At 40.7% G+C, this 25,651-nt stretch overlaps 2 protein-coding genes across 12 annotated transcripts; one reads left to right on the top strand and one right to left on the bottom strand.

Annotated features, from left to right (window-relative positions):
- Window positions 1-1,288: 1,288 nt before the first annotated feature.
- DPH3 (diphthamide biosynthesis 3) lies at window positions 1,289-7,383 on the bottom strand. Its single transcript, XM_031590193.2, has 3 exons — window positions 7,200-7,383; window positions 7,035-7,109; window positions 1,289-6,114 (listed from the first exon to the last, which is right to left on the bottom strand). The coding sequence occupies exons 1-3, from the start codon at window positions 7,305-7,307 to the stop codon at window positions 6,049-6,051; spliced, it is 249 nt and encodes an 82-aa protein (XP_031446053.1). The 5' UTR covers window positions 7,308-7,383; the 3' UTR covers window positions 1,289-6,048.
- Window positions 7,338-25,651, top strand: OXNAD1 (oxidoreductase NAD binding domain containing 1). 11 transcript variants are annotated; one of them, XM_090142613.1, is made up of 10 exons: window positions 7,383-7,426; window positions 7,727-7,807; window positions 8,507-8,584; window positions 11,844-12,006; window positions 12,256-12,319; window positions 15,133-15,239; window positions 19,308-19,449; window positions 21,890-22,132; window positions 24,528-24,636; window positions 25,296-25,651. In XM_090142613.1, the coding sequence occupies exons 4-10, from the start codon at window positions 11,876-11,878 to the stop codon at window positions 25,448-25,450; spliced, it is 951 nt and encodes a 316-aa protein (XP_089998739.1). In that variant the 5' UTR covers window positions 7,383-7,426; window positions 7,727-7,807; window positions 8,507-8,584; window positions 11,844-11,875; the 3' UTR covers window positions 25,451-25,651. The 11 variants fall into 11 exon arrangements, with proteins under 11 accessions (XP_089998743.1, XP_089998741.1, XP_089998739.1 ...); XM_090142614.1 differs by lacking the exon at window positions 7,383-7,426 and adding an exon at window positions 7,430-7,564; XM_090142612.1 differs by lacking the exon at window positions 7,383-7,426 and adding an exon at window positions 7,433-7,579.

Raw genomic sequence — 25,651 nt, 5'->3', positions numbered from 1 at the left:
AGGTCTGAGCTGATGACACTTGAATCAGGACACCCTGCCTTCTTCTAAAACATGCTTGGGTCATCAACAAGAGCGCACAGGAGAAAATCATGGTTTCTCTGAGCTTAGATTCTAAAAAGGCTTTTGCTTTAGTTAAATGTTAACTTTAAGACATCAGACTAGTGCTCAGGAAGAGTCCAAAAAGAATTCTAACATTAAGTATTTTTGGAAAGTGGAGAACAGAGCAGAAAACAAACAGCATCATGCCAATGTACACACGATTCACTGATCTCCCTTCCTCTCAAAAACAATGTGGGAGAGCTGGGCAGTGTTCTGAGAAGGGCAACAGAGCACAGAATACCTCCTGTGTGGAGAGTGGCTGAGTAGACAAAGACCTTACAGACTCAATGCAGAAATGACTATGGGGAAATAAATGACTTCAAATTAACCAGTGAGCAATGGGTTAAAAAGAAATGAAAAGAAATGGTCCTCCTCACAAAGTGTCCCTAAGCTGGGTAATTCCTTTCCATTAGATGCAGTGGATAATTAATTGTGACACGGATTCAAGAAGTGCTTAAGATAACTTATGGGAATATATATATTTTTTATGCTATTAAATATTAGTGTATTGATCTCAAGAAGTCCACAACTTAAAACAAGCATGGTAGGGTATTCTGGGGAAACGCCACCAAATGAGGGAGAGCAGTGCTGGGGATGGGATACTGGGCTAAGCAGACCCTTCTTCCTTGGGACAGCAAATTCTCCTGCTGATGTCACCACTCATTTCAGCCCTCAGGACAAACATTCTTTATTGCCTCAGATACAGCAAACCAATCGGTGGTTTGTCTGTACCTCTGTCTCCAGATGGTTTCCTATCTAAATGAAGAGTCAGATTGTCTTTTCCAGGCTACGGGATGCACACCAGCATCCATCACTGTGATGATGATACCAGAGCAAGGTACTGGAGCTCACAGAAGCCTCTCTATGATATGAAAGCAAACTCAACTGTATTCTACCATTATGATAAAAGAGGAAAGGGTTCATAGCTCAATACTATCTAAAGGATTCAATTAATACCAGAAGATGTTTGAAGCAGCTTTGCACATGTATAGACTTTCCCCAGGCTTATGGTCAGAGATCTGCAGAAGTGAGACCTGTTAAGCAGTAACTATTCCAACGTGTTTTGTTTTTGTTTTTTTTTAAATCCTCCCTTGAAAAATGTGGGTTTTTTTCCTAGGGAATGTGAAATAGTTGTTATTCCTCAGATTACACCAGAAAACCTGCACTCTGTGTAAACACAAAAGATAATGCTAGAAAACGCTGCAGATATTTATACATCTAGCAGGATGGAGTCAATTTTACTTGAAATAAGGAACGTGTCAACTTGTAGTCCTGGACAAATAAGAAAACAACAACAGAGGACAAAGTAAAAACATTTGTCAGCGGAACAGAAAGAGCCTAAAAAGGGCATCACAGGAGTGACATGTGGACCAGCATCCTGCCAGCTCCTGCTGCTTTTACCCCAAGCCTTGAGATAGCTGGATCTTTCCCTAAAACAGCAGTTTCAGCATTCAAACAATCTGGTAAGAATCTTAACTCTGACTAAGAATTGAAAAATCATCACCAAACAACAAAAAGAGAAATCTTGGTAGCAAAATGAAAATACAATCCCTAAAAGCTTCAATTCCAGAGAATGAGCTTAAAAACGTTTTTAAAAATTGTGATTGTAAGCCTAACTTAGGATCACTAGGGGCCTTACTCATCAATTTTGAAAGCTTGGTTTCAGCAGCAACCATGACCTGACTGAAAATCTGTTATGGAATTGAGTCAGAGAAGACTGAAAGTTACACTGTATTAATGACACCACAACTGAAAATACAGAAGAAAGCAGAAAGACGCTGAATTAACTATATATATGTAGGGTAAACACAAATGAATTAGTGCTCTGGGAATCCAAATTAAACTACTAGGGAAGGAAGAAAGCAGACACATGATCATTTTAGCCAGCCTAGCTGTTTTACAGAAACATTTCACATAAGTGACCTTTATCAGAGCTGGAGAGTCCCAAAATTTTACTTCTCAGTTACATAGCTGCCAACACCAAGATCACATTTAGAATTATTCCCTTAGATCATCACGTACTAGCAGTATTTTAAACAGGGACAATTCTCAACAGCGGTTACAGTCACTCCTATCAGGCTGCATAATGGCACTGGTGGATGGGCAGCTGACCTTCACACAGCATCCAGCACCTTCACGGCAATCCCCTCAGCTGACTGCCCAGTGGCAGCGTTAATGGCATGGCAGTGATTTTCCATGACATAGGAGGAAGCTTACGCTGGGCTGGGGAGCTGCCAAGAATTTTGAAGAGGTGACCTGACAGGCAAACAGGTGGAAACAGGGATGACAAGGGGTGGGAAGAGGCGATGACAGGTCACTTAAGTGTTTACCCTCCTGGCGAGTCCCTTTTGACCCACTTCCTGCATGACAGCAGGTGACACTGTGAAAGCAGCTGCCCAGTTGGGCACAGCTTCTCTCAGTTGTTGCCTCTGTCACTCAAAAGGTTTGAGCAGTTCCAGGGCTGACAAGTCAGCATCCTCAGTGTTACACAGGACCCTTTGGATCCTCCCTGCCCCTCATGGCTCCTCTAAGCCATAGCTACTACAGAGAGAAATGAAGAAAGCAGCATTTTAAGCTACCACAAAGCAGAATCAAAGCTATAGCCTAATAAAGAGAGAGCAACCCACAAGGAACTGCGTGCAGAGAAAATAATGGCATACGTTTGTTTTATTGTACTATAACTATCATCACAAATCTGATTTGCAGTAACATTTCATTAAGCTTTCAGCATAGCAAATACTCAACCCTGCAGTCAAGGTTGGTCTGAACTTTAAACTAAAACTAAAGAAAGATTGAAATGGGTTCATGTAAGCTATTCTCCTCAGTGACGATACAGAGTTGTCACTTTACATTCTTAAATTTGTATGTTGAAGGCTCATTTAAAATGAACCAGTGTCTGCTTCTTGGTAGACAGACCAGACAGTCTACACACTCACTGTTATTAGCATGATGTTCTGCAAATGAGGTCAGTTTTTGAATGGTGCCGAGAATCCAAATTAAAAATTTATGATGGAAGGAAGAAGCGACAAGGCATTTGTATGTTGACATTCAGGTCATTACAACTTCCCTAACATACAGGCAAATGGAGCAAGTGCAAGAGCTGAAGTTGGTGACCTACAGACCTCAACTCTTGGAGGTCCAGGGTCTCTGTCACAGACTTCCAAAGCACCTATTCAAAACAAATCATGTATGCCTGATAAACAGGCACAATGATTCAGAATTACACGACCTTTTAGCTAATCAATCCATCTGCTTGTCAGATACAAGCAAAAGACTTCTTTGTGTACTACATAACTGTCTTTTTGGAAGACAAGTGAACCATTGGTTCCAAGAATATGTAATTACACAAGTAACAAACAAGGGGCCTACACACTGTGCAAGGGCCTGTGGTGGTATGAAGAAACCTTGTGACTGAATTCCTAGAAAGGAACATTTCTGATGGGTTACTCAGATTGCCCTTCCTCGTGTTTTGGAATTACGCAGCATGGAAGAATTTTAAAAAGCTGTGTGCCATCACTGGAGTCCAAAGCTACTCACCAGCTCAAAAAGAACAAAAATGGGCTCTTTAGTGTTACTGAACTTTCAGAAGGATGAACTCCTTTGCTATAGAACTCCATCACTCTCTGTGTAACAGAAGACGGAAAAACAAACAACCACAGCTCAACAATTTTTAAACATCTATCTCAGGCCACAAAAAGAGACAGATATCAGCCATCAGCCATCCTTGGTTTTGTGTTGCTTTTTTTTTTTTCCTTTGTCTTTCCTTTTTATTATACAGGGACAGTGATTATCTCCCGACAAACTATAAGATAGTGCAATAACACCAAACTGAGTGCAATTGCTGTGGGCAAATGTGGACGCATCCTTTCCTAACAAAGTCAGCCACATTTTACTGTTGTTATGCTACTAAAAAGCTCTGAAGAAGGAAATAAAATGAAAACCTCAATAAAGCATGGATACATACTACATAAAATGACAGTAATATATACAGACATGGCATCATACAACTTGTGCATAATATGCTCATCACAAAACCTTAAGCACTGACAGTCCTGAACTGATGTAATAATTTTCCTATAATTACTGTTCAAAAAGCTCTTATCTGTATTTTAGAACAATGGTGAACACTACAGAAAATCATTTCAGAGCTTCTATTAGCACTCGCCAAATAAAATACAGCTGATACTTCTGAGTACACATTCCCCAGTGTTCCTTTTTAAACTTAACTCTACAGTTTTGTCTGGAAGACTTCTGGAAAACAAACCCTGGTATTTATACAGCTGTAGTTTGAATAGGAGCTTAAATGGGGTTCCTGCATTTATTGATTGACTAAAAACCACTTAATTTTCAGCCCGCCTGAAGAAACTTCAGTACTACAACCACAGCAGCTATTCAACACCTTCAGAGATCATTGTGAGTCGTGCACAAGCAGAATAAGTAATGGCCCATTATAAACACTGGTTTTAAACATCTTTATTTAAGCATAAGGCAAAATAAATACTTTTAGCTAACCAAATTACCACAGCATTTTTTGAAGCATAGACATTTAAGTGACAGGAGCGCCACCTGGTGGTTAAGCACAAAAACAAATCGGGTTGCGCGTATTGTCTTCAAAACTTCTGGCTGAAGGGTGTCAGCTTTCTGCCTTTTGTGTTAAAAAGTAATTAGGAGGTTCATTTCCAACATTCACAGAATGTTGTAAGTACAAAAATATTTAAATCCGAGACATCAATGAGACTTGCTTGTCTCTTGTGCCTGGAGTGAAATCATGACATAAATGCTGCACAAATACTTTTCCCAAAGTCACAGATGTCACAACCTACTAAAACATACAAATTATCACCATTTTAAATAAATATTTAAGTGCAGTGGCCTGTAATTCAAGAAGTAATCCTGGAACCACGGTACTCTGGAGCATATTCTTGCAACTTTCTTCTGCCCTAAAAACATTTCTTTTTATTTTTGAATAAAGTGAACTGTGTGCATCTCCTATCTAGGAAATGACAGAACCCAACAAAACAATACCTAAAAATTCAGAAAATGTGGTATTACAAACAGAACAGACAACCACAGCCTATTTTATGTTTGCTGCAAGAGTCAAACCACAGTGTGAATGAGAAAATATGGATAAGTAAGAATCTACTTTGAATTCAAGTTCATTCACACATTACTAACTGTACAGGGGTAAAATGTTGTTTCCTTCTGTTTAATTTCACACAATGCACACAATTGTAAATCATTATGTCAGATAACCATTTGATACAGCTACCAAAGCTGTTTCCGCTGCAACTCACATGTTGCACCCACCACAAGTTATGAATACAACTGCACTTTCCACTTTCCTTACACTCACAGGAGTAAAAATGATTTACCAGCAGCACTGGTTCCGGACCTCATTATTTTCCCCACACTCAGTATACGCCGGGACCTTGAGGGCACAAAACCAAGGAGATAGATAGCAAGTTGCATCAAAACTTCAATTCTGTATGACACCATACAGAACCATGGAGTCCTACTGATTTCTAAATTCATCTCTCAACATTTCAGCTCTCTGCCATTTCATGCTGGTATACGCAAACACTAAAAATACTGAACTTCTCTGCATAGCCTAAGAAATCGCTGCTAGGTAACTGTTCTAATTTCAGTGTAAAACAACTCTGTACACATCTTCTGCATATTGATTTGAAGTCAATTAGGATCACAGTGCTGGTCTTCTAGAGTATGTATCCCAACTAATACTAATAAAACGCTTAACCCTATTGGAAAAAAAAAAAAAAAAACTTATGTTGATGTCCCAGAAAATTCTTTTCTAAGTTATTAAGATGGACAATTATTGCACGTGTTTCCCATAGCAGCAAGAACTTCCAGGCGGAGCAACATGTCTCTTCCCAAAATTGTCATTCCCATAATTTCCTTATGTTAAAGCAGCAACAGTTCATGATGGATTCATCAGCACTTTACCAGTTCCTTGTTTGTCAAAGGTTCTGCAATGACTTCATCACGCATGAACTGTTCCTAAAGACAGCAAGTAGAGTTTTAGTTTGTTTTTTTTTTTCTTTGATTTCCTCTTCCTCAGAAAAGCATCAAATAACCATTTTGTTTTCTAGTCTGTGTATAACTGGCACAAAGTTTTCTCCCCAAAGATCAAAGAATGGCTTCAGTTGGAAAGGACCTTAAAAGCCCTTCTAGTTCCAACCCTTTGCCTTGGGCAGGGTTGCCAACAACCAGATCAGGCTTCCCAGGGCCCCACCCAGCCTGGCCACACCACCTTCACGGATGGTGCATCCACAGCTTCTCTGAGCACCCTGTGCCACTGGCTCACCACCCATGAATAACAAATTTCTCCTTGACATCTAGCTCTGTTTTATTTTAAAGCAATTCCCCCTCATCCTCTCACTGTCAGACTGTAAACAGGAAGATTTTTTTTTTTTTAAATAAGGTTCCTTTTGGTACTTGATGACCACGATAAGGCCTCCCCACATCCTTCTCTTCTCCAGGTTGCCCAGGCCCAGCTCCCTCAGCCTGTGATCGTAATGAGGTGCTCCAGCCTTCTGACCATCCTCAAAGTTCACTTCAACAGCTCCACGTCTTTTGCATGCTAGGAGCCCCAGGCCTGGATGGAGTACTGCAGATGGAAGCTGCAGCATGCCTCGTAGCTAACAAAAGCTATTCGGCCAGGTGACTACTGCTGGAGTCACGGAGGCTGTTTTGCCTGCATTTCATTCCACAGTGACCCAAAGCCAGCGCGTTCTGAAGCTCAGGCACAACAGGAGATGCGGGGGACCAGAAAAACAATTGCGATAGGAGACAGCGCCACGGAAGGAAAGGCCACCGGCTGCCTACCAGCCACATCTCGTTTTTATGAGACACTTTTAAAAGCTACCATCGCACCTTTCTCAGGAAACGCCAAGCCCCCCCTCGGCCCCCGCACCCACCTGGTCATAGATGACGCGCAGGATGAGGGAGCAGCTGGGGCAGGTGGCCACGTCCTCTCCGTTCTCCAGGTCCTCCTGCAACAGCCCGCGAGACACAGTCACGCACCGGCCCGCACGCCCGAGGCCTGAAGCCGCCTCCCCCTCATCCTCCCCCCCCGCCGTTACCCGCGTGATGAGGAAGCGATCCCCGCAGGGACACGGGTAGCTGTACGTCTCCGTCTCCTCATCGTACTCGAAGTCTTCGATCTCCACCTCATCGTGGAACACCGCCATGGCGCCGGCGCACAGCGGGGACCACGCCGGAAAAGGCGGGGAGGCGCACGCGCAACGACCTCGCGCGCGCCCCGCCTGCCATGTGACAGAGGCGCTTTCCGTCACGTGACGCGGCGCCGGTAGGGATTGCGGCTCGGGGGGGCGGGCGCTGCGCTCTCTGACCGATTGCCCGCGCGCGATCCCGGGCGGCTGAGGGGACGGGACCGCGGGGCTCCCGTGCGCTCCTTCGCTCTGCGTCGGGGGGAAGGCGCTTCGTGGTGACGATCTATGGGGTGTGGGTGGGGAGTATCTCTCACCTGGTTTGTAGAAAGGGCTCTGTGCTGCTCCGTTAAGCGTCCCCGCTTTCCCCTCGTTCCGTTCCGTAGCAGTTTGCTGTCCGGTGCAGCGCGGGTTCGTTAAAAGCCCGTCTCTCCCTGCAGATGCGCGGGTGGGACTGAGGAAGGAGAAGGCCGCGGCGCTAGATGTCATGGTGCATTAACGCGGGGCCTCTGGCTCTCGGGGTAAGGAGAAGGAGCTCCTCTGGAGGGCAGAGATGCAAAAAAGGCGCGCATTTCTCTGTGCAGTGCGACAGAAGAAAGGGAGGGTTGGGTGGGTGTCGGAGAGGGTATTTCTGTAAAGCTGGGGAGGAGGAGGACAGGAAATAAAAGAACGTCCCATCAGAAGGGGAGACTGAAGTGCTTGTGCTCAGAGGACGGGATTGCAGAGCAGCTGGGAGAGCAGAAAGGCTGGGCAGAAAGCAGGTGGGGGAGAGGCTGTTCCCATTGGAAAGCCGTGATGCAGAGCCGTGTGTGGCAGAGCGGAACCTGGGCTCGTTAAAGAGAGTCTGGAATCATTAGTTGCAGCGTACTGATGTCAGGATAGGAAAGCGACTGATGATGCTGTAATCCAGGCCCAGCAGGTGCCCGCAGTGGGAGCACTGCTGTGCAAGAATTAATGATTTAGGGCAGTGTCGCTTTCTTTTAATGCATAGGATGGCACGTGTTTATTTCTTGACATGACAGCCATCAAACTGGGATTAGCTTGAAAGGACTGTCAACCTGAGGAGCACAGCTAAGTTAAACCAAGTACATAAAATAAACAGTCAAGTATCTTTATATTAGATTTCAAAGTTGGGCCACGTGTTTACCAGCAGATGTCACTATGGTTGGTAGCAATGTGTTGATGAATGTGATTGCTTCATTACATTTTCTTCATTACAGTTCGTCTTGCTAACATACTACAAGAACAGTAATAATGTTATTGTGCCTTCTATACATTCACATGAAGGAAATACTAAGGTATTTTTGTTTAAATAGAGAATAGTCTTTATGTGCTCTAGCAAAAACTTTCTGAAGTAATTTTACCCACTGTTAGCATAAGAGTTGTGAATAATTCCATTTTGAAAAGTTGCAAGCTGCTGTGTAATTAAATGGTAAAGAACTATTACAAAGTATGGACAGGGAATATTTCTTATGCTTGAAAGTGGGCATTTTCAGTATTTGCAGTAAATGCATTCCATTTCTGAACGGACTAATTTATGAAAGCTCTGCTTCCCATTGATAAAGATTACAAACGGAACAAATCACTGAGTGACCATCCAGTGCAGCTGTTGTGAAAGCCTCGAGAGTATGGACCTGATTAGTGAAGCAAGCTGGATCATTGCCATTTAAAAGGGTTCAAAATGAAAAACAAAAACAATTTGAAAATAAATTGTGCTTTAAGAGAATGCAGTAAAAGAGATTTAAATGAAAGTAAAAGATTAAGACTGCTCTGTAGAAGCAAGGAACTGCTTTTTAGAACTCATATGGTAGTGTGAGATAGGTGAGGATAGTGTGATAGACAATTATGCTGATCCATTATAGGAAAAACAAAGGCAGATTTACAAGCAGTAAGAAACTTTTGGCTTACTATAAACATTTTCCCAAATTTGATAAATTAAGGATACTTTTGACTTGCTTTGAAAATTGCTGGCAGGTTGCTCTGAAAGTAATGCCTCCGTTTGTGTGTGTTTGTGGATAACACCAAGATGCATGGTGTGGTTGACTGAGGGATGGGATGTCAACCAGAGAGTCTTAGACAGACTTAAGCATCATGCCCAGACAAACCTCATGAGTTTCAATAAATCCAAGTGCAAGGTCTTGCACTTGGGTCATGGTGACCCCTACTATCAGTACAAGCTGGTGGATGTAAGAATAGAGTACAGCCCTGCCAAAAAGGACCCGGGGGTATTGGTGGATGGTAAGTTGGACATGAGCCAGCAATGTGCCCTCGCAGCTCAGAAAGCCAACCATATCCTGGACTGCATCAAAAGCATTGTGGTCAGCAGGGCGAGAGAGGTGATCCTGCTCCTCTGCTCTGCGTTGGTGAGGCCTCACCTGGAGTACTGTGTCCAGATGTGGAGTTTTCAATACAGGAGAGATGTGGACTTGTTGGAGCCTGTCCAGAGGAGAACCTCAAAAATGATCCAAGAACTAGACCACCTCTCCTATGAGGACAGACTGATAGAACTGTGGCTGTTCAGCCTGTAGAAGACTCTGGGGAAATCTGAGAGCAACCTTTTAATATCTGAAGGGGACAATAAGAAGTGGACAGTCTCTTTAGCAGGGTCTGTTGTGATAGGACAAAGGGAAATTGTTTCAAAATAAAGGAGAGGAGATTTAGGTTGGATATAAGGAAGAAATTTTTTACAGTAAGGATGGTGGAGCACTGGAACAGGTTGCCCAGAGAGGTGTTAGAATTCCCATCTCTGGGGACATTCAAGGTCAGGCTGGATGGGGCTCTGAGCAACCTCATCTAGCTGTAGGTGTCCCTGTTCATGGCAGGGGAATGGGTCTGGATGACCTTTAATCATGAATCACCAATGTTGGAAAACACCTCCAAGATCACAATCCAACTGTCCACCAACCAATATTTCCATGTCCCTTAGTACATCTAAATACTTATTGAATACCTCCAGAAATGATGACTCAAGCACATCCCTGGGCAGCATGTTTCAGTGCGTAATCACTCAGAGAAGAATTTTCTCCTAATGTCCAACCTGAATCTCTCCTGGTGCAACTTGAGGCCGTTCCCTGTACTCCTTGTCAATAGTTACGTGGGAGGAGAAGCTGATCCCCACCTCACCACAACCTCTTTTCATGCAGTTGTAGGGAGTGATGAGGTCTCCCCTGAACCTCCTCCAGACTGAACAATCCCAGTTCCCTTAGCCACTCTCCATAAGACTTGTGCTCCAGACCCCTCACAGCTTTATTGCCCTTCTCTGAACACACTCCAGAGCCTCCCTGTCTTTCTTGTTGTGAGGGGCCCAAAACTGAACACAGTACTTGAGGTGTGACCTTGTTAGTGCTGAGTACAGAGGGATGATCACCTCCCTGTTCCTGCTGGCAACTACTTCTGATTCAAGCCAGGATGCCATTGGCCTTTTTTGCCACCTGGGTGCACTTATGGCTCAAATTCAGCCAAGCATCAGCTAGCAGCTCCAGGTCTGTTTCTTCCACATAGTCTTACAGCTGCTCTGCCCCAAGCCTGTAGCGCTGCCTGAAGTTGTGGCCAAACTGGTCTTGGTGTTGTTGAACTTCATCCCACTGGCTTCAGCCTGTGCAGATCCCTCTGTAAGGCCTTCCTATCCCCAGGCATATCTACACTTCCTCCCACTTGGTGTCATCTGCAAATTTACTGAGGGTGCAGTCAATACCCTTGTCCAGGTCATCAATAAAGATATTAAACAGGATAGGCCACAGTACCAGTCCCCAGTGAACACTGTTCATGACTGGTTGCCAGCTGGATTTAACTCCATTCACCAGCATTCCCTGCCTGGCCCTCCAGTCACTTCTTTTCCCAGCAAAGAGTGTACCTGTCCAAGCCACAGGCTGTGAGCTTCTCCAGGAGAATACTGCATGAAAAGCTTTGCTGAAATCTGAGTAGCCTTTCCCTCATCCACCAGGTGGATCACTTGATCACAGAAGGTCAGGTTGGTCAGGTAGGACCATGTTGTCTGACCCCATGTTGTCTGGGGATCCCCCAGTTGTCTCACACATGCCATGTGATCTCCCTCGAGATTTGTTCCATAACCTTCCCTGGCACTGAGGTCAGGCTGACAGGCCTGTAGTTCCCCAGATCCTCCTTACAATCCTTCTTGTAGATGGGAGTCATGCTGGCAAGCCTCCAGTCCTCTGGGACCTCCATTTGACCAGGAACACTGATAGATGGTGGAAAGCAGCTTGGCAATCACCTTCACCAGCTCCCTCAGCACCCTTGGGTGAATCCCATCTGGTCCCAGGTCCAACTCAAACATGATTCTGTTAATTTCCATATAAATGATAACATACAAAGAGCACAATACACTATTTGATAGAGCTAAGTATCATAGTTTTGCTGATGGTACATTCTGTTACAATCATCCAAGCTATCAGTAAGGTTAAAGAACAATACCAGCTTCAGTATCAAACTCAGGGTAGTCTTGGTTACTAGCCAGCAGTCTTGTTGACTTGTATATAAGAACAAGCCATGTCAAACAGTGGGTATTTTATTTAATAAATATTAATGTGGGTTTTGCAGGAGCTGGTGATTCTAAAGACAGCCTGCTTATCATGGCTCGTGTTACCACTTTCATGGGCTTTACTATTCCTCACCTACTGAGAAGTGCCTGCAGACTTTGTCCTGCTCATTCCACACTGGTGGTGTTGAGGAACTCTGCTTCTTGTTACTGTACAGTGAATGGGTAAGTTATCCATCTACAAACACTTCTATTTTTTGAAGAGAATGTCATGATAACACTTTGAAATAACAAATGACAAATTATTACATGCCTGTAAATACTTTGTAATCTCCCATTTGTATTGCTGCATATAATTCTGGTTCAGAATTATGCTGCCTGGAATGTCTGCTGGATTGGATAAATAGAAATTCATATCAGTAAGACACAGTAGTACAGCTGCCAAAATGACAATTTGTTTGCTTCCTGTTGCAGCACAACACAATCAAAAAGGAAAATGGATCACCTTGAGAGAACAGCAAATAATTTTCGCCAGGAGGTTAGTGTTCTGTTCTTTAGGATGTTACTAAGTTTTCTTTTTGGTGAAGAAATTGGATAATTGTATTTGATTAATAGGCTTCATTTTCTCTTCACATGGAATCTCTTTCACTTTTTTCCCCCCTCATTTTTTTGTATTTGATACAGTTGTAAAAGTGGTGGATTTTGTGGTTCAATAGAGGGAAAGTAGTGAGGTATAAAAATTATTGTGATTCTGCTTACAAGAAATTGAATAGAATTCCGGTCATGTGGACTCTAATAGGCAAACAGAGGCTTTTTCAGAGAATTAGGGCACTTTTTGATTGATAAACCCCGTCTTTAATTCCCAGAACTTTGGGCAGTGGTGCCTAGTTTTTCTTCATTCTTTATACCGCTTTTCTCAGCGTTAAGAAGTTGATGATGAAAGGCCAGTCCTGCCTTTGCCACAGAGCAGGATGAACATTATGTGCCTCACACTGTGTAGCATTAATGGTTGTGTATATTATCATATATATACCTAGAAGAGATTTAGCACCTGTGGCGTAGGCTGTGGGTGGATGAGACAAATATAGACTCATTATGCCTGTTAGCAAAGCTACTTTGGAAACCATTGATCTCAGAGCTGTGCTTCAGCAGCTCATGTCCAGCATTAGCACTTCCTTGGGTAGGGGCCAGCAGCCTTTCAGGTGGGTCTGACTGATGCTAAATTAACTCAATACATGGACAGAGTAAGTGTAGCAACAGGTGTAGATGCCCATTTTTGCTTCTGACATGGACAAAAATCTTGCAGTTTTGCAACCATGTTTTCATCTTTGATACTCCTGACAGCTTGGCTTGCTTATTTTTTCTGCCCGGAACAAATGTGGGGCAGCTTGAAAATAAAACGAAAGGTGTTGAGAGCTCTGAGCTGGTACAGACAGCTGCATAAGGTCTGAAGGAAGCTGTATGAGTTAGGTGGAAGAACTGGGTTCAGTGGATGTCAGCAGGAAATTCTTCATAGAGAGAGTGGTGAGGTACTGGAACAGACTGCCCAGAGAGGCTGTGGATGTGGCTGGATGGTGCCCTGGTCTAGTACCAGATCTGGAGATTGGTGTCTCTGCCTGTGGCAGAGGGGTTGGAACTTGATGATCTTCAGGATCTCTTCCAACCCAAGCCATTCTATTATTCAGTTCTGTGAGAAATTCTCTGCATGTCAGGGGGTTGTTTCTATTTTTAAATGCTTGATTTATTCTTTGTTACTTTTTTCCCAACCACTTTAAAATCAGTTTATTTTAAATCCTCTGCTTGGTTTTAAATTCCATGTAATCAGCAGTTGGCTTCTCCTAGTCTGTATTGCCTTATTTGGCCACTGAAGACGTTTAGAAAGATGAAAGAATCATAGATCTGTGTTGCATTAGTGTGCATGCCAAACTGTATCTCCTGTTGAAAACTGGTAACGTGAAGGACAAGAACAAGAGAAAGTGCTTTGAAATAAAATGGCAACGTCCCAAATAGTGTCCCACTGCAGTTTTGCTGTGTTTTGGCCATCACACTTGTGATGTTCCAAAAATACTGTCTGAAGGTCTTTGATCACCCTGACAAATTTAACTTTTGTAGTATACTGATTAAGGATTACATTTCCAGTGCTCTATCAGATATATTGGCCAAACAACAAATTGGGGAGTGCTCAGAAGAGTAAAGAAGGGAAGGAAGAAGATCCACGCTTAACGTCAATTTCCTGCACTTAAAGTTTCTCCATTAAAACAACCATTTAAGTAATTAATCTGACATTTGTCTTGTTAACAGAGAAAGACTGCTTTTCCCTTTTAATAGTATCTGCTAAAGTGAAAAGGAAACGTTTGCTACTTTATTTTAAATTGGCAAACATCCTGCTGTTTTGTGGGACAGTAGATGTGTTCAGATGCTGCTTTATGAAGAAATTAATTTCCTGCCATGTGTTTTAAATTAGAGCATAGCTTCTTAAGTTGTTTTTTTGATCTAGTTGATCTATTTGATCTTACACAAATGAGAAGTGGTGAAGTTGTGGCGAGTTACTCATATTTCCTAATTTAGTAAGTGGCATTTGCATTTTTAAGAGTATGTATATATTGGCCTGTTTAGAAAATATAGCATTACTTTATTTGTAGAAGTAAAAATATAATAATTATCATCTCCTCTCCATCTTTCATCATCAGGCATTTTTATCTTATCATCTGTGTTGTACTGATGGGCATCAAAGTGTTTAAATTGCGTGTAATAAAGTGGGAAACTCCTCCTCATGTGATCCTGTAGCTAGGTTTGCTTTTTATTTCCTTCCTGCTTTCCTCCCACCCTTCCTTCCTTCCTCCCACCCTTCCACTACAGTATTCCCATCCCCTCCCATCTGGTTGCCAAACAAAACTCTTATGTTAACTAGAAATGAATGCTTGTGTCAGTTTCCTGTGTTCAGAGATCATATATATATGGTCAAATGGGTATGTGTGTAAATCAGTAACACAAGACATTCAATTATGTGAAATAAATACAAATCCAGAGTTCTCCCAGTGACTTCAGTAACAGCTGAGCTTTCGCATGTTTCCTTTGTCAATTTTCACATCAGAGACTTGTTGTTGTTGCTGGGAAGATAAAGGAGCGTTTGCTTCGTGCAAACATGGTGGTCTGTAAGTACAAATCCATTTCTGCATTCACTAACTGGATCTATTCTTGTTTCTCTACAAAAAGGAAAAAATGTTGGTGCTTTAGGTAGTGAAATGGTGCAGGTAACGTGAAGTGCCAGGTATCTCACTTAGAGATTCTGGAGTACTTTTGCTGCAAATGCTGTTCACATCATGCAGGTACTTATTTTTCTTTTGTTAGGTAATTTCACAAGCCAAAGTGTGTGGAATCACCAATGAATCAGAGACAGTTAAGAGACTACGTTTGGCCATCACAAATAAAGATTTTACTTTCAAAGCGGGACAGTGGTAAGACCTTATGATATATAAGGGAAAAATCACTAGCCAGAGTGCACTGTAAAAAAGTGTTAATGGCTTCTAATAATTGGGTACTGAAAAATGGTAGTAATTTATATAATAGGATGTTGTTATAGGACAAGGGGCTTCAAACTAAAAGATGGCAGATTTAGATTGGATATGAGGAAGAAGTTTTTTGCAGTGAAGGTGGTGAGGTACTGGAACAGGTTGCCCAGAGAGGTGGTGGAAGCCTTGTGTCCCTGAAAACATCCGAGGCCAGGCTGGACAGAGCTCTTAGCACCCAATCTAGCTGTAGATGTCCCTGTTCATGGCAGTGGACTTGGACTAGATGACCTCTGAGGGCACCTTCCAACTCAAACAGTTTTATGACTCTAAGATGTTTTATTATTCATGGCTCAGAGGAGATGCTGTTATACGGCTAATTATTATTAAATATTCTAATACTTATTTCTAAAGAGCAAAAATATTTTTCTTTGGTTTCTATGTGTTACAAGACTTCTTCAATAGTATCTTAGGATACTTAGAATACAATAGAATATTTCATTTGGAAAGGGGCCTAAAGAGGTCATCAAGTCCAACCACTTTTGAAGTACAGTGCACTTTATTCTGCAAGTTCTTTACAGTTTTTATTTACCAGTTGTTTGTTTTTTTTTTTCTTTTTACAGTATAGCAGGGACTGCTGCTGATGAAGTTATTAATATTTTCAGTTTAATTTTGTACTTAAAGCAGAATTGCCTGTTTGTTGTTTGTTGTTTTTTTTTTTCCCCCTTGGAAGTTTCCATTCAGAAAGGGCCTGGTAGGCAAGCTCCATATAGAAATACAATCTGCAAACTTGAAAATAAAGTCTAATTGCTGAACCTCTGAAGTAATTAGCTAATCATTTAAGCAAATGCTTAAACAGCTCTTCTTCCCCCTTCCCCCCCCCCCCATAGGAACACAGTGGATTTTCATGTTTGTCTTCTTTTCTTATTAAGAAATGCTCTCACTCCATCACTTTTTTTTCTCCCCCTTCAAAGATTAATTAAAAAATATGAGTACTTGCTTTTGCATTGGTCATTTAAAAGATTCTTAAACTTTTTCTTGGCTTAGGCCATCTGAAAGTGGTTTTACTGTAATCAAACTATAGCTGCAAGGGTATTAACAGCATACATTACTTTTACTGTGTTAATATGCTGGCTTTTAAATTTAGAACCAGAACACAAGATGTTGATTGCAATAATTTGTGTTTGTAGAGTAATTTGCTGCAGTTTTTGCACATGTGCAGTGACTCATATTAAAATTCTTGCTTGCCCGTACTCAGAAAGTTCATTTACCCTCCAAAAATGCTCTAGCAATTATCATACTGAAAGCTTTAATTATAATTACTCTTTTTCATTTTCTTTTTCTTCTGAAGCATTCTAATGCTATTGTAAGGGATACAACAACTTTTCTATATTTGCAGCTATAAACTGTGGTCACATTTTTTGATGAGTGGTATAAAATACCAGGCCACAATTTCCTGAGTAGAAAAGGCTAATTTGTTAGAATTTGCTATAGCAGGATGTTACAGCCAAAGACTGTCACTAATATGAACATGTGTATGTATGAAAGTGTTTTGTTTAGCCAGTTTTTCAAAATCAAAAGTGAATGTTTTGCTGGCATGCTGGTAGATGTTGGCCTTTATCTGACTTAAGTAATAGTGAAGACTTGTTGCTGTTATCTGTTTTAATTTCTTAAAGCAAGCACTGAGGTATATGTATGTTATAAATAACTTAGAAGTAGCTTTAAGGTTTTGTTTCTTATCTTCAGCAACTGCTGATAGTTATTCTTTTCTTAAATACTTGGCTTAGGTAGCCCTTAAAAGGAGGAAAATGAGAAGCAACCCTAACATCTTCTCTATTCTACCTCTTTTTGTGCCTTTTCTTTTTGTGAAGTTATACAATGTGTTCATTTTTTCCTTTTTACTTAAGTTGTCACATAGTGCATTTCATCTGAGGTCTTACCCTCCTTGCACGCAGCTGAGACATGCCATCAGAATTACAAACTAGTCCACAAGCTACAGTATACTATGTTCTGAAATCTCTCATCATGATATCATTGGGAAAGAAGTGCTAACATAAAAAGAGGAGTACGCTAGGCATGAAGAATTTCACCCTTACATGTCAAGGAAAACATAACTTGAATGTAAAGTGGTGTTTTACAGCATAAATATAATTTCTTATTCTTTTCATTGGTCTGGAATGTAAGGTAATTTTCCACCAGAGGGTGGTAAAGAGCTGCAGTAGCTTCTTGAGCCTTTGGTACAGTAAGTGCTGCAGCCGAAGAATCATCCTTTCATGTCTTTGATTCTGACTGTTAGAGATGCTGAGCTTTATTGTCAGAGAAGCTGTAGAAACTGAGGAAAGCAAAAATACAAAGTGAAATGCCAGATTTTTTGGATCTGTTGGTCTTAGGTATTTGCAGTGAACTGACAGTTGCACTTTTACAAGCCATCAAGTTTATTAGCCTAGACACTTGTATCACCATAGCATTGTGCACTACTCACTTCAAGGGAAAGAGAATAGGTTTCTTTGAAGGGTGAAGCTTTGTAGGAAGTGAGCAGAAAAGATTTTTTTTCTTCAAGTAGTAAGCCAATCAAAATGCTGATCTCCTCCTTTTTTTTTTTTTTTTTTTAATATGATCTCCATGCAGAATACAGCCTTGGTGCTTAAAGAAAATATTTATGCAGTGGAGGCCAGCTACTTCATGTTACATCTCATTTAACTAATGCCGAGCTGGCTTAACTACAGTTTGCATTGAGAAATCATTACAAAGTACCTGGCATTGCTTACCAGTGCAGTTGTTTCTTAAGTGGAGGAGCACAATTAATTTTAAACTTTAGAATTATTTTGAAACACATTTTGTTATCTGCTAAGAAAATTGATGCATTTAAATGTTTTGGCGACACTGAGGAATTTAAGTGTTAGATTATATACTAACATCAAACTTTTCCTACTACTTGGAGTGTCAAAGCCTTACTTTCATGAAAATACATTGCAGTTCATGCATAGTAATGACTTGCCTTCCATTCTCTCTAATTGCTGGTATTGCAGAAAGTCAGCCGTGTGTTCTAACTGCTCATTTCCAGAAACTGATGAATGATTTTGTTTTGCTTAAAAGAAATTGTAGTAATTTATTCCCCTTCACTGCCAACTGGGAAAAGACATCTGCCACCAGAGGGCAATGCAGTTCAATAAGTAGTAACTAGTAACTTTTCACATAAGGATTTTTTTTTACTCTTTTTCCTCCAGATATTTAATCTTCCCAAGAAAAGAAAGTGTTAATTCAAAACTATATTCCCCAAAGTTAGTTTTCCAACCTTTCTTTGTTTGAGAAAAAAGGAAATAACAAAGTGTAACAAATGGAAAGCACGGCAATGACAGCAGAATAGCAAGACCCCAGGCTGCAGCAAGCAAGCGCTTGCTCAAATGCAATAGCCATGGGCTCAGAAATAAAGGAAAGAAACTGCTTACCTTTGGAAGGCCCCATATAGGCAGGGAGCTCTAGAGAGATGCCCTTGCCTCCACTGCCAACCCTTCAGTGAGGTCTGGGAAGAGGTGAGTCTTGGCTCCAGCCCTTCCAGTCACTCAGGTGCACTGCTTGCAGCTGAGCTCCCCTGGGTTGGCCCTGCTTTCCTACCAGGTGCTCAATTACTGATTGGAGCTGTGACTCAGCATTTCCACTCCACAAAGGCACTGAAAAGAGTGGGATTTAAACCACTCTGTTAGGCCTTATGATGTTTTTTGCTGTGTTTTTACTAAGTCAATTATTTACTTAAACACTTATAATTCTAATCTACTGCAAGATGTTGCACCTAATGCTGAAGGCAAAACAGGTTAAAATCCTGACAGTACAGTAATGGTAATGATTTTTCTAGATGATTTTTCTAGATGTTACTCAAGATTAGGTCAATTTTTTTGAAAAGTTGTGTTCTGGAAGTGAAAATATTTCTGTACAGAACATGTAACTAAAATAAAGCCAGCAGTTTTGTTTTAGTCACTGTATTCTATGTTTCAGTTTTTGTTTCTGACCAATTTTTAGGGTTGATTTCTTTATTCCTGGGGTATCTGTGATTGGGGGATTCTCAATGTGTTCAAGCCCGGGTCTATTGGAGCGAGAAGGAGTGATAGAGCTTGCAGTGAAGTACACTGATCATCCTCCTGCTCGCTGGATTCACACTGAGGTAAATGAGATAAACTACTGATTGTGCATTTAGCACGTTTTTTCATTTTCTGGGGGTAGTGTATTAGTCTACTTTTTATATTGACTACGAAACTCCTCTTGACTTGTTCCATCATTTTTAAATGTTAAAACCTTGGAATAGGATACTGATATGGTAATTTAGTTACTGTGATCTTTTGTCTCAACTTGTGCATGGTGGGCCTAGTGATACTGCAATCTCTAAGGGTTCCCACACCTTTGAAACTGAATGCAGTGAAATCCAGAATTTCTGTAGTATTCTCTTAAGTTTCCAACATTTTTGTCACATTGAGAAAATCTAAGACTTGATTTTTTGCTATGTTAAAATTAAGGTCTGACAATTTGGCCTCTTGCAATGTTTTGTTCATCTGGTTAGCACGCTTAGTTAGTCAGAAGAGTACTATCCACTGCTGACTGTACTTCATTGATGATCTTTCCTGTCAACTTTTGTTCCTTTCACATCCTGTTCTATGATCTGTACACTTACTGCTTCCTGTCTGGCATTCATGCGTGGCTGCAGGATTTAAATTGATAGATTCTTTCAGGTTTATAAGAATTGACAGTATCTGAAGTGATGCTCATCTAGCACTTACCATGAGGCCATCCACAGTATTTCAGGGTTATATGCAGTTACCTCCACTGGGACTTAAACCTTTTTGAGATGTACAGAAAGTGTAGCAGGAATGCCAGCAGAAAAACACAATACTTAAAATACAGTGCCCTGTCTTTTGGTGATGCTCTTCAGAGAGAATGAGGGCCTAACTTCATAATTCCCAGTCTCTGGAGGCTGTCTAGGAATTCCGATGTCACATTCATTTTGCCATTGATGAATTTTCTGGTTGAATTTACAGGAACATCTTTAGTTAGAAGCTGAGCTAGTTCAAACATGATCCTGTAGAAAGACCTGTCAGGTGTGTATTGACTATCTAATCAAAAGTGCATCCTTTCACCTGAGTAAAGAATTGAAGCCTGGCAACCTAGAATTTAAGCAGGTTGTTTGTATGGTGAAACAAAATCTCAATTGTTTAAAGGTTACTTATAAAGGAAATTGGTATCTCAGAGTAAAAGATGCCATGGGAACAGTAGGGATTTACTTAGTGTAACTTATTTTCAGAGATATTCGTATTTAATGAGTGGATTGTATGCTTCACTTATCTAAGGCATGTCAGATTAGACAAGAATGAGATTGTTTTGGTCTAAAACTATTTCCACTAAAGATACCATATCCTATGTCCTCCCTCCGCAGCATGAATCTGAAACACTTCTGGATTCATGCTTATTTCTAACAGTGAAATTTAGTGAGAAAGCCTGCACTTTACATTGAAAATAGAGAAATTAGTTTCAGGTTATAAATGCTGAATGCCTTACACTACAGCTGAGTGGTTATACTTCTATGCAGTAATTAGGAAAGACAAGAAACCTTGTTCTCATTGGTTGTGCTTGCTACTTTAGGAACTCCTTGGTTCTGTTCACTACCTGCTGAAGCCTCTTTTCCTTCTCGAACTGTCACATGTTCAGGCCTTTGTTTACTATACAGTCAACGATGGAAATGCTTTTGTTTCAGTTACTGTTTTTCTTCTTTTTTTCCCCTCCTTTTGTTTACCCACCCTGGATATGGTCTAAAATGAGCTGTGTTTTCTGCTCCTGTTGATTTTGTTAACTTCCAGTGATGTGGGAGAACTCACCCGACTCCTCTGTACTACATTTTCAGCCTCCAACAAGCAGTACTTGGTTACCAAGAGGACAGTGACCCAAATGTTTTACTTATTGTAGTTTCATTTTCCATATGTCTTTCCTCCTCAAAAAAAACTCCAAACCCACCATGCTTTGGCAAGTTTCTCCTAAGAATCAATTTTTTCTGTCCCAGGAGAGAGGGAGGTTTTCACTCTGTTTTTCTTCTGTAATTCTAAGCTGCAAATGCAGAAGTGGCTCTGCAAGAAATACTCATGTGGATACTTGCTTCACTTCTGGGTGGTTTCTTATTTTTTTGGAATGGGACAGAAAAATCTTGTCTATGCAACTCGTTCTGACTTCCATGTCCTCACAGCAGGGCCTTTTCTAACATGAGTCTGTTCTTGGGTAAAATTGTGGTCTTGCATGTTAACCTTGGAGTTTCACATCAAATACTGCTGTTGGAAAACATGAGTCATTCTTCTCTCAGTTCTTTTGGAGGTGGAAAGGGGGACGCACTGTCCTGCCTTATCAGAAGACTGAAACTTCTGAAAGTAGCAACAGATCTCTAGAGAACACTGTAATACATGATTTCAGATAACTGCATTTATTTTACAATCCCTTAGTTTTCCCTCATTGGTCAGTAAGAATAAAAACTCACAGTTCAGCACATCTTGTGACTCTATGATGCAAGAAGACTATTTCAGACTTGTTTTGAGTTTTGAAATTAAATATCTTCTTTTCCATCCTAGTGTACTCTTGACTCAGAAGTGGCTCTGCGAGTGGGAGGTGATTTCTTCTTTGATCCTCAGCCTGGTGACACCCCTGTAAAGCTAGTGCTAATAGCAGGGGGTGTTGGAATTAACCCCTTGTTTTCTATACTGCTGCATGTAGCAGATCTTCATGGATACCAAGAGAGTAAAGGAAATGGATACAAAATGGGAACAGTGAAGCTGTACTACAGTGCAAAAAATACAAATGAACTCTTATTTAAGGTAAACAATAACTAAAAAAAAATTAACTCTAATATTCAGCAATCAGTACATGTATCATTTTGTTGCCAGGTCACAAAGAACTCCTTCTGTGTAAGATATTGTTCAGACAAGCAAAAGTTACTTTCTGCCTCAAATCCCGTTTGTGTTTTCTTATTTACTTATGCACAAATAATGTGCATCTGTCAAATTTCAGACGTTGTTGGACATACCTGCTTGCATTGATTTCACTGTAGGCTGACTAGCCCTGCATGGCAGCGTTTTCCTATAATCTTGTAAGAGCATCATGGTATATCAGACATCATATACACTGTAATATATTTGTCTGTATACATAGTAGTAGTATGTGTAATGCTGTTTACTGTAATAGGATCACCACGTAACTTCAGTACAGATTATGCTGAATTTAAAGATTAGTAAGAGCAACTACATACAAAGGGAAAACTTACCGAACTTATACAGAAGCTTTGTTGATAATACATCATTGGGCACCAGGAAGGAGTTTATCAGCAGTTCTTACAAGTCACTTGAAACAGGACTTTGTAAGCATTTACTTACAAGTTTAAGATCAGTTATTACACATTCAGCCATTAAGGGCTACTGATGATGTTTTAGGGTCACATTAGCACAGCTTCTGTAAAGAAGCATCCCTAATGATACAGGTTTTTTGAAGAATTGAGAACTTTTAAGATCAAGGAGCGAGTTGATGATTATTCTAGAAACGGTATAAAGGATCCATTACTAGTTTTGCCCAGAGGATTGAGGAAACAGGATTGCTGGGCTTTGTGTTTTTGAGAGACTGACACACAAATATCACCATGAGGAACTCTGAGGTTTCTCTGATGTTCTGGAGAACACATTCTCTGAAGCAGCAACCTACGTATAGTGCTGTCCTTCGGCTTGTCAGCCTACTCAGCGTGGTACTCATTTGGCATGTGCTCTGGTTTCACAGGTATATGCACTGCTTTGAAAATTTTGTTCTCTGAAATAGGAGAAGCATGCAATCTTTAGATTACAAAGACTACCATACTAATTGACTACTTCAAGATGCCATTTAGCTCATTTCATGTGGACTGAATGTTGTCCTTTATTGTGGCTGGGACAGTGGGATAGATGTTTTCCCTTAGATCTGTACTGCTCAGCCGTTTGCTTTAGTTTGTACAGCAGCTTACGAGGCTGCACAGATCCTGCTGAGCTGTTCACATTCTCCTTCATCCTTCCTCCTGTCTGTAGCTCTAGGATACTAGAAGACATTACGTGGTGGTTTATGTCCCATGAATCATACCTGCCACTTTCTGTCCTTGTCTCTGAGTCACAGAGAGGTAGGTTACAAGTAGATGCTGAGAATGACTGCAACATTATTTAAGCATGTTAAGGCCTGCCTTAAACTGTTTTGGTACACTTTCCAGGTAGGTCTTGGGACATGGGTTGTTTCAAAAATGCTATGAAATTGTACGTGGTCCCACATGGAGGCAAAGGAGTTTATAGTTCCATGTGGACCAGTGAAAGTGGGCTGACATTAGAGGTATTTACTAGTGGAACGGTGTACAGCAGTGCCTTATCTGCTGTTCTTTATTCCCCATCTTCTTAGGGAGTCAGAAACAGAAACTGTCTATTGTATACAATGACTTTTTTTTTTCTTTTTTTTGTTAAGTAATCCATAGCAGTCTGTTCAGTGCAGTAACTGGTCTGTAAGCAACATAGTGAAATGAGCTAATTTACCTCTTCACAGAATAGAAATTATTTCCACAGTACCCATTCCAGCAGTGAAAACTCCAATTAGTACAGAATCCAAACAGTAAACAAATCCTCATTTCAGAGTACCTGTAGCATCTAACTGACATGGGTTTTTTTGGTTGTTTTGTTTTGTTTTTAATTATGATTTGAACCAATGCCACTGGGTTTGTGGTGGTAACTATCACAGTTGTGAATTACACCATAGTTGGTTTTACTTGGAGAAGGAAGGAAAGGATCTGATATTCTTACAAGGTGAAGGAGCTGGAACTCAAAAAGTTTGTAAGAAATAGTAAACATATATTGCATGTTTTCCAAATGGAAAACAAATATAGAAATTAAAGGAAAAAGAACACAAACTTAGTGGGAAAAAACCAGGAAAGGACATACGTAACTCATTCTTAGATCCAAATCTTACAAATTACAACCTATTGTAAAACAGGAGGAAAGCACTCACAGAGCTAGTAGCATGTTCAGATTCCAGGTATAGAAATTCAGCTTACTTGTGCAGATCGGCCCTTTGAAGTCAAACCCACAGAGTACTCAGTGCTGAAATGCAAAAGTTGTGGTACTCACTCATGATCACTGGTGTTCTGGGACAGTATGCAAACATCTGCTTTGATTTAATGGCTTGTGGTATAAGAAACTATGTTTAACATTACAGAAAAATATTCTCGGTTTGATGAGTGCACTTCCTGGAAAGATCACATGTCGTTTCCACGTTACCCAGCAGAATTCACCCATCTGTGAAGAACTTCAGCCCCACATCACAGGTACGCACAGTGGCACTGTGCTCATTTGTCGAGTGCTAAGTCTGATTACCTCCTTGAGGAGGAAGTTGAATACAATTAGTTCTAGTGTACACTTACCTACATAAGTTAGTATTTTTAAAGATTTAAAATGAGATGTGAGCTAAACGTATATAATTTCAGTGTATTTATTATGCTTTGGACAAAAGCTATACTTCTGCAGTTTTTTTTCCCCTTGTACTGAACTGCTTCTGCTAAACTTTGTACTGGTATTTCCCACTGAAATCTTATTCCAGCAACAGCTTTACTTTGTGTAAGACTGATGAAGGATGAGATGACTATTTGCAAGAGGCACTTCATCGCATTTCCATTTCTGTTGTATTTGTCTTTGAGATAATTATCTGTTTTTTCATCTGAATATGGGATTTTTAGTTGTAAGTTAGCCATGTTCAGTGACTAATACCCCATGCATTCCAACTGGAAGTAGGGCTCTAAATCCCCAGGAAAACAAATTGTTCTGTAAGCCTCAAAACTTACCTGTTGTCCTTAACTAGGCCTGATGCTTTTAGGAAATGAGCACTTGCAATACCCCTAACTGCTCGCTCTTTTTGAAATTACATGAGTAAGTATTTCTGTTCTCACTTCCTACTTTTTTTTCTTTTTTTTCTCTTTTTTTTTGTCAGAGGGAAGAATATCTGGAAAGGATCTAGAAAAACATGTATCTAAGGATACTTTGTGGTACATTTGTGGTCCACCTCCAATGATAGAATCTATTTCCCAACTGCTGTACAACTCCGGTGTTCATAGGAACTGTGTTTTCTTTGAGAAATGGTGGTAATGAACAGAAAATAAACTGGTTTTGGAGTATTCTGATGAGATAAAATGTACAGGAGATGGAATTGAATTACTTCGAAGATTTCATTTCATAGATTAAGCTGTCCTCAATCCTGACAGTGTTTCTTTAATTTAATGGTAATACAACTGTAACACAGTGCTGCTGCTTTTGAAAAGTGATTTTATATTAAAGCCGTCAACTGTT

Source organism: Phasianus colchicus, chromosome 6 (genome assembly GCF_987193195.1).
Source record: "Phasianus colchicus chromosome 6, bPhaCol1.hap1.1, whole genome shotgun sequence".
Taxonomy (NCBI): Eukaryota; Metazoa; Chordata; class Aves; order Galliformes; family Phasianidae; genus Phasianus; species Phasianus colchicus.
This window is presented reverse-complemented; position numbering and strand designations above follow the sequence as displayed.

Bases quoted from the DNA above. Each gene is read 5' to 3' on its own strand.
- DPH3 (XM_031590193.2), bottom strand. From the start codon at position 7,307: ATGGCGGTGTTCCACGATGAGGTGGAGATCGAAGACTTCGAGTACGAT. The intron at 7,110-7,199 runs GTAACGGCGGGG...GGGCTGTTGCAG, and splicing joins ATCGCTTCCTCATCACGCGG to GAGGACCTGGAGAACGGAGA. The intron at 6,115-7,034 runs GTGGGTGCGGGG...TGCTGTCTTTAG, and splicing joins TGCGCGTCATCTATGACCAG to GAACAGTTCATGCGTGATGA.
- OXNAD1 (XM_090142617.1), top strand. From the start codon at position 11,876: ATGGCTCGTGTTACCACTTTCATGGGCTTTACTATTCCTCACCTACTG. The intron at 12,007-12,255 runs GTAAGTTATCCA...TTCCTGTTGCAG, and splicing joins TGTTACTGTACAGTGAATGG to CACAACACAATCAAAAAGGA. The intron at 24,637-25,295 runs GTACGCACAGTG...TTTTTTTGTCAG, and splicing joins ACTTCAGCCCCACATCACAG to AGGGAAGAATATCTGGAAAG.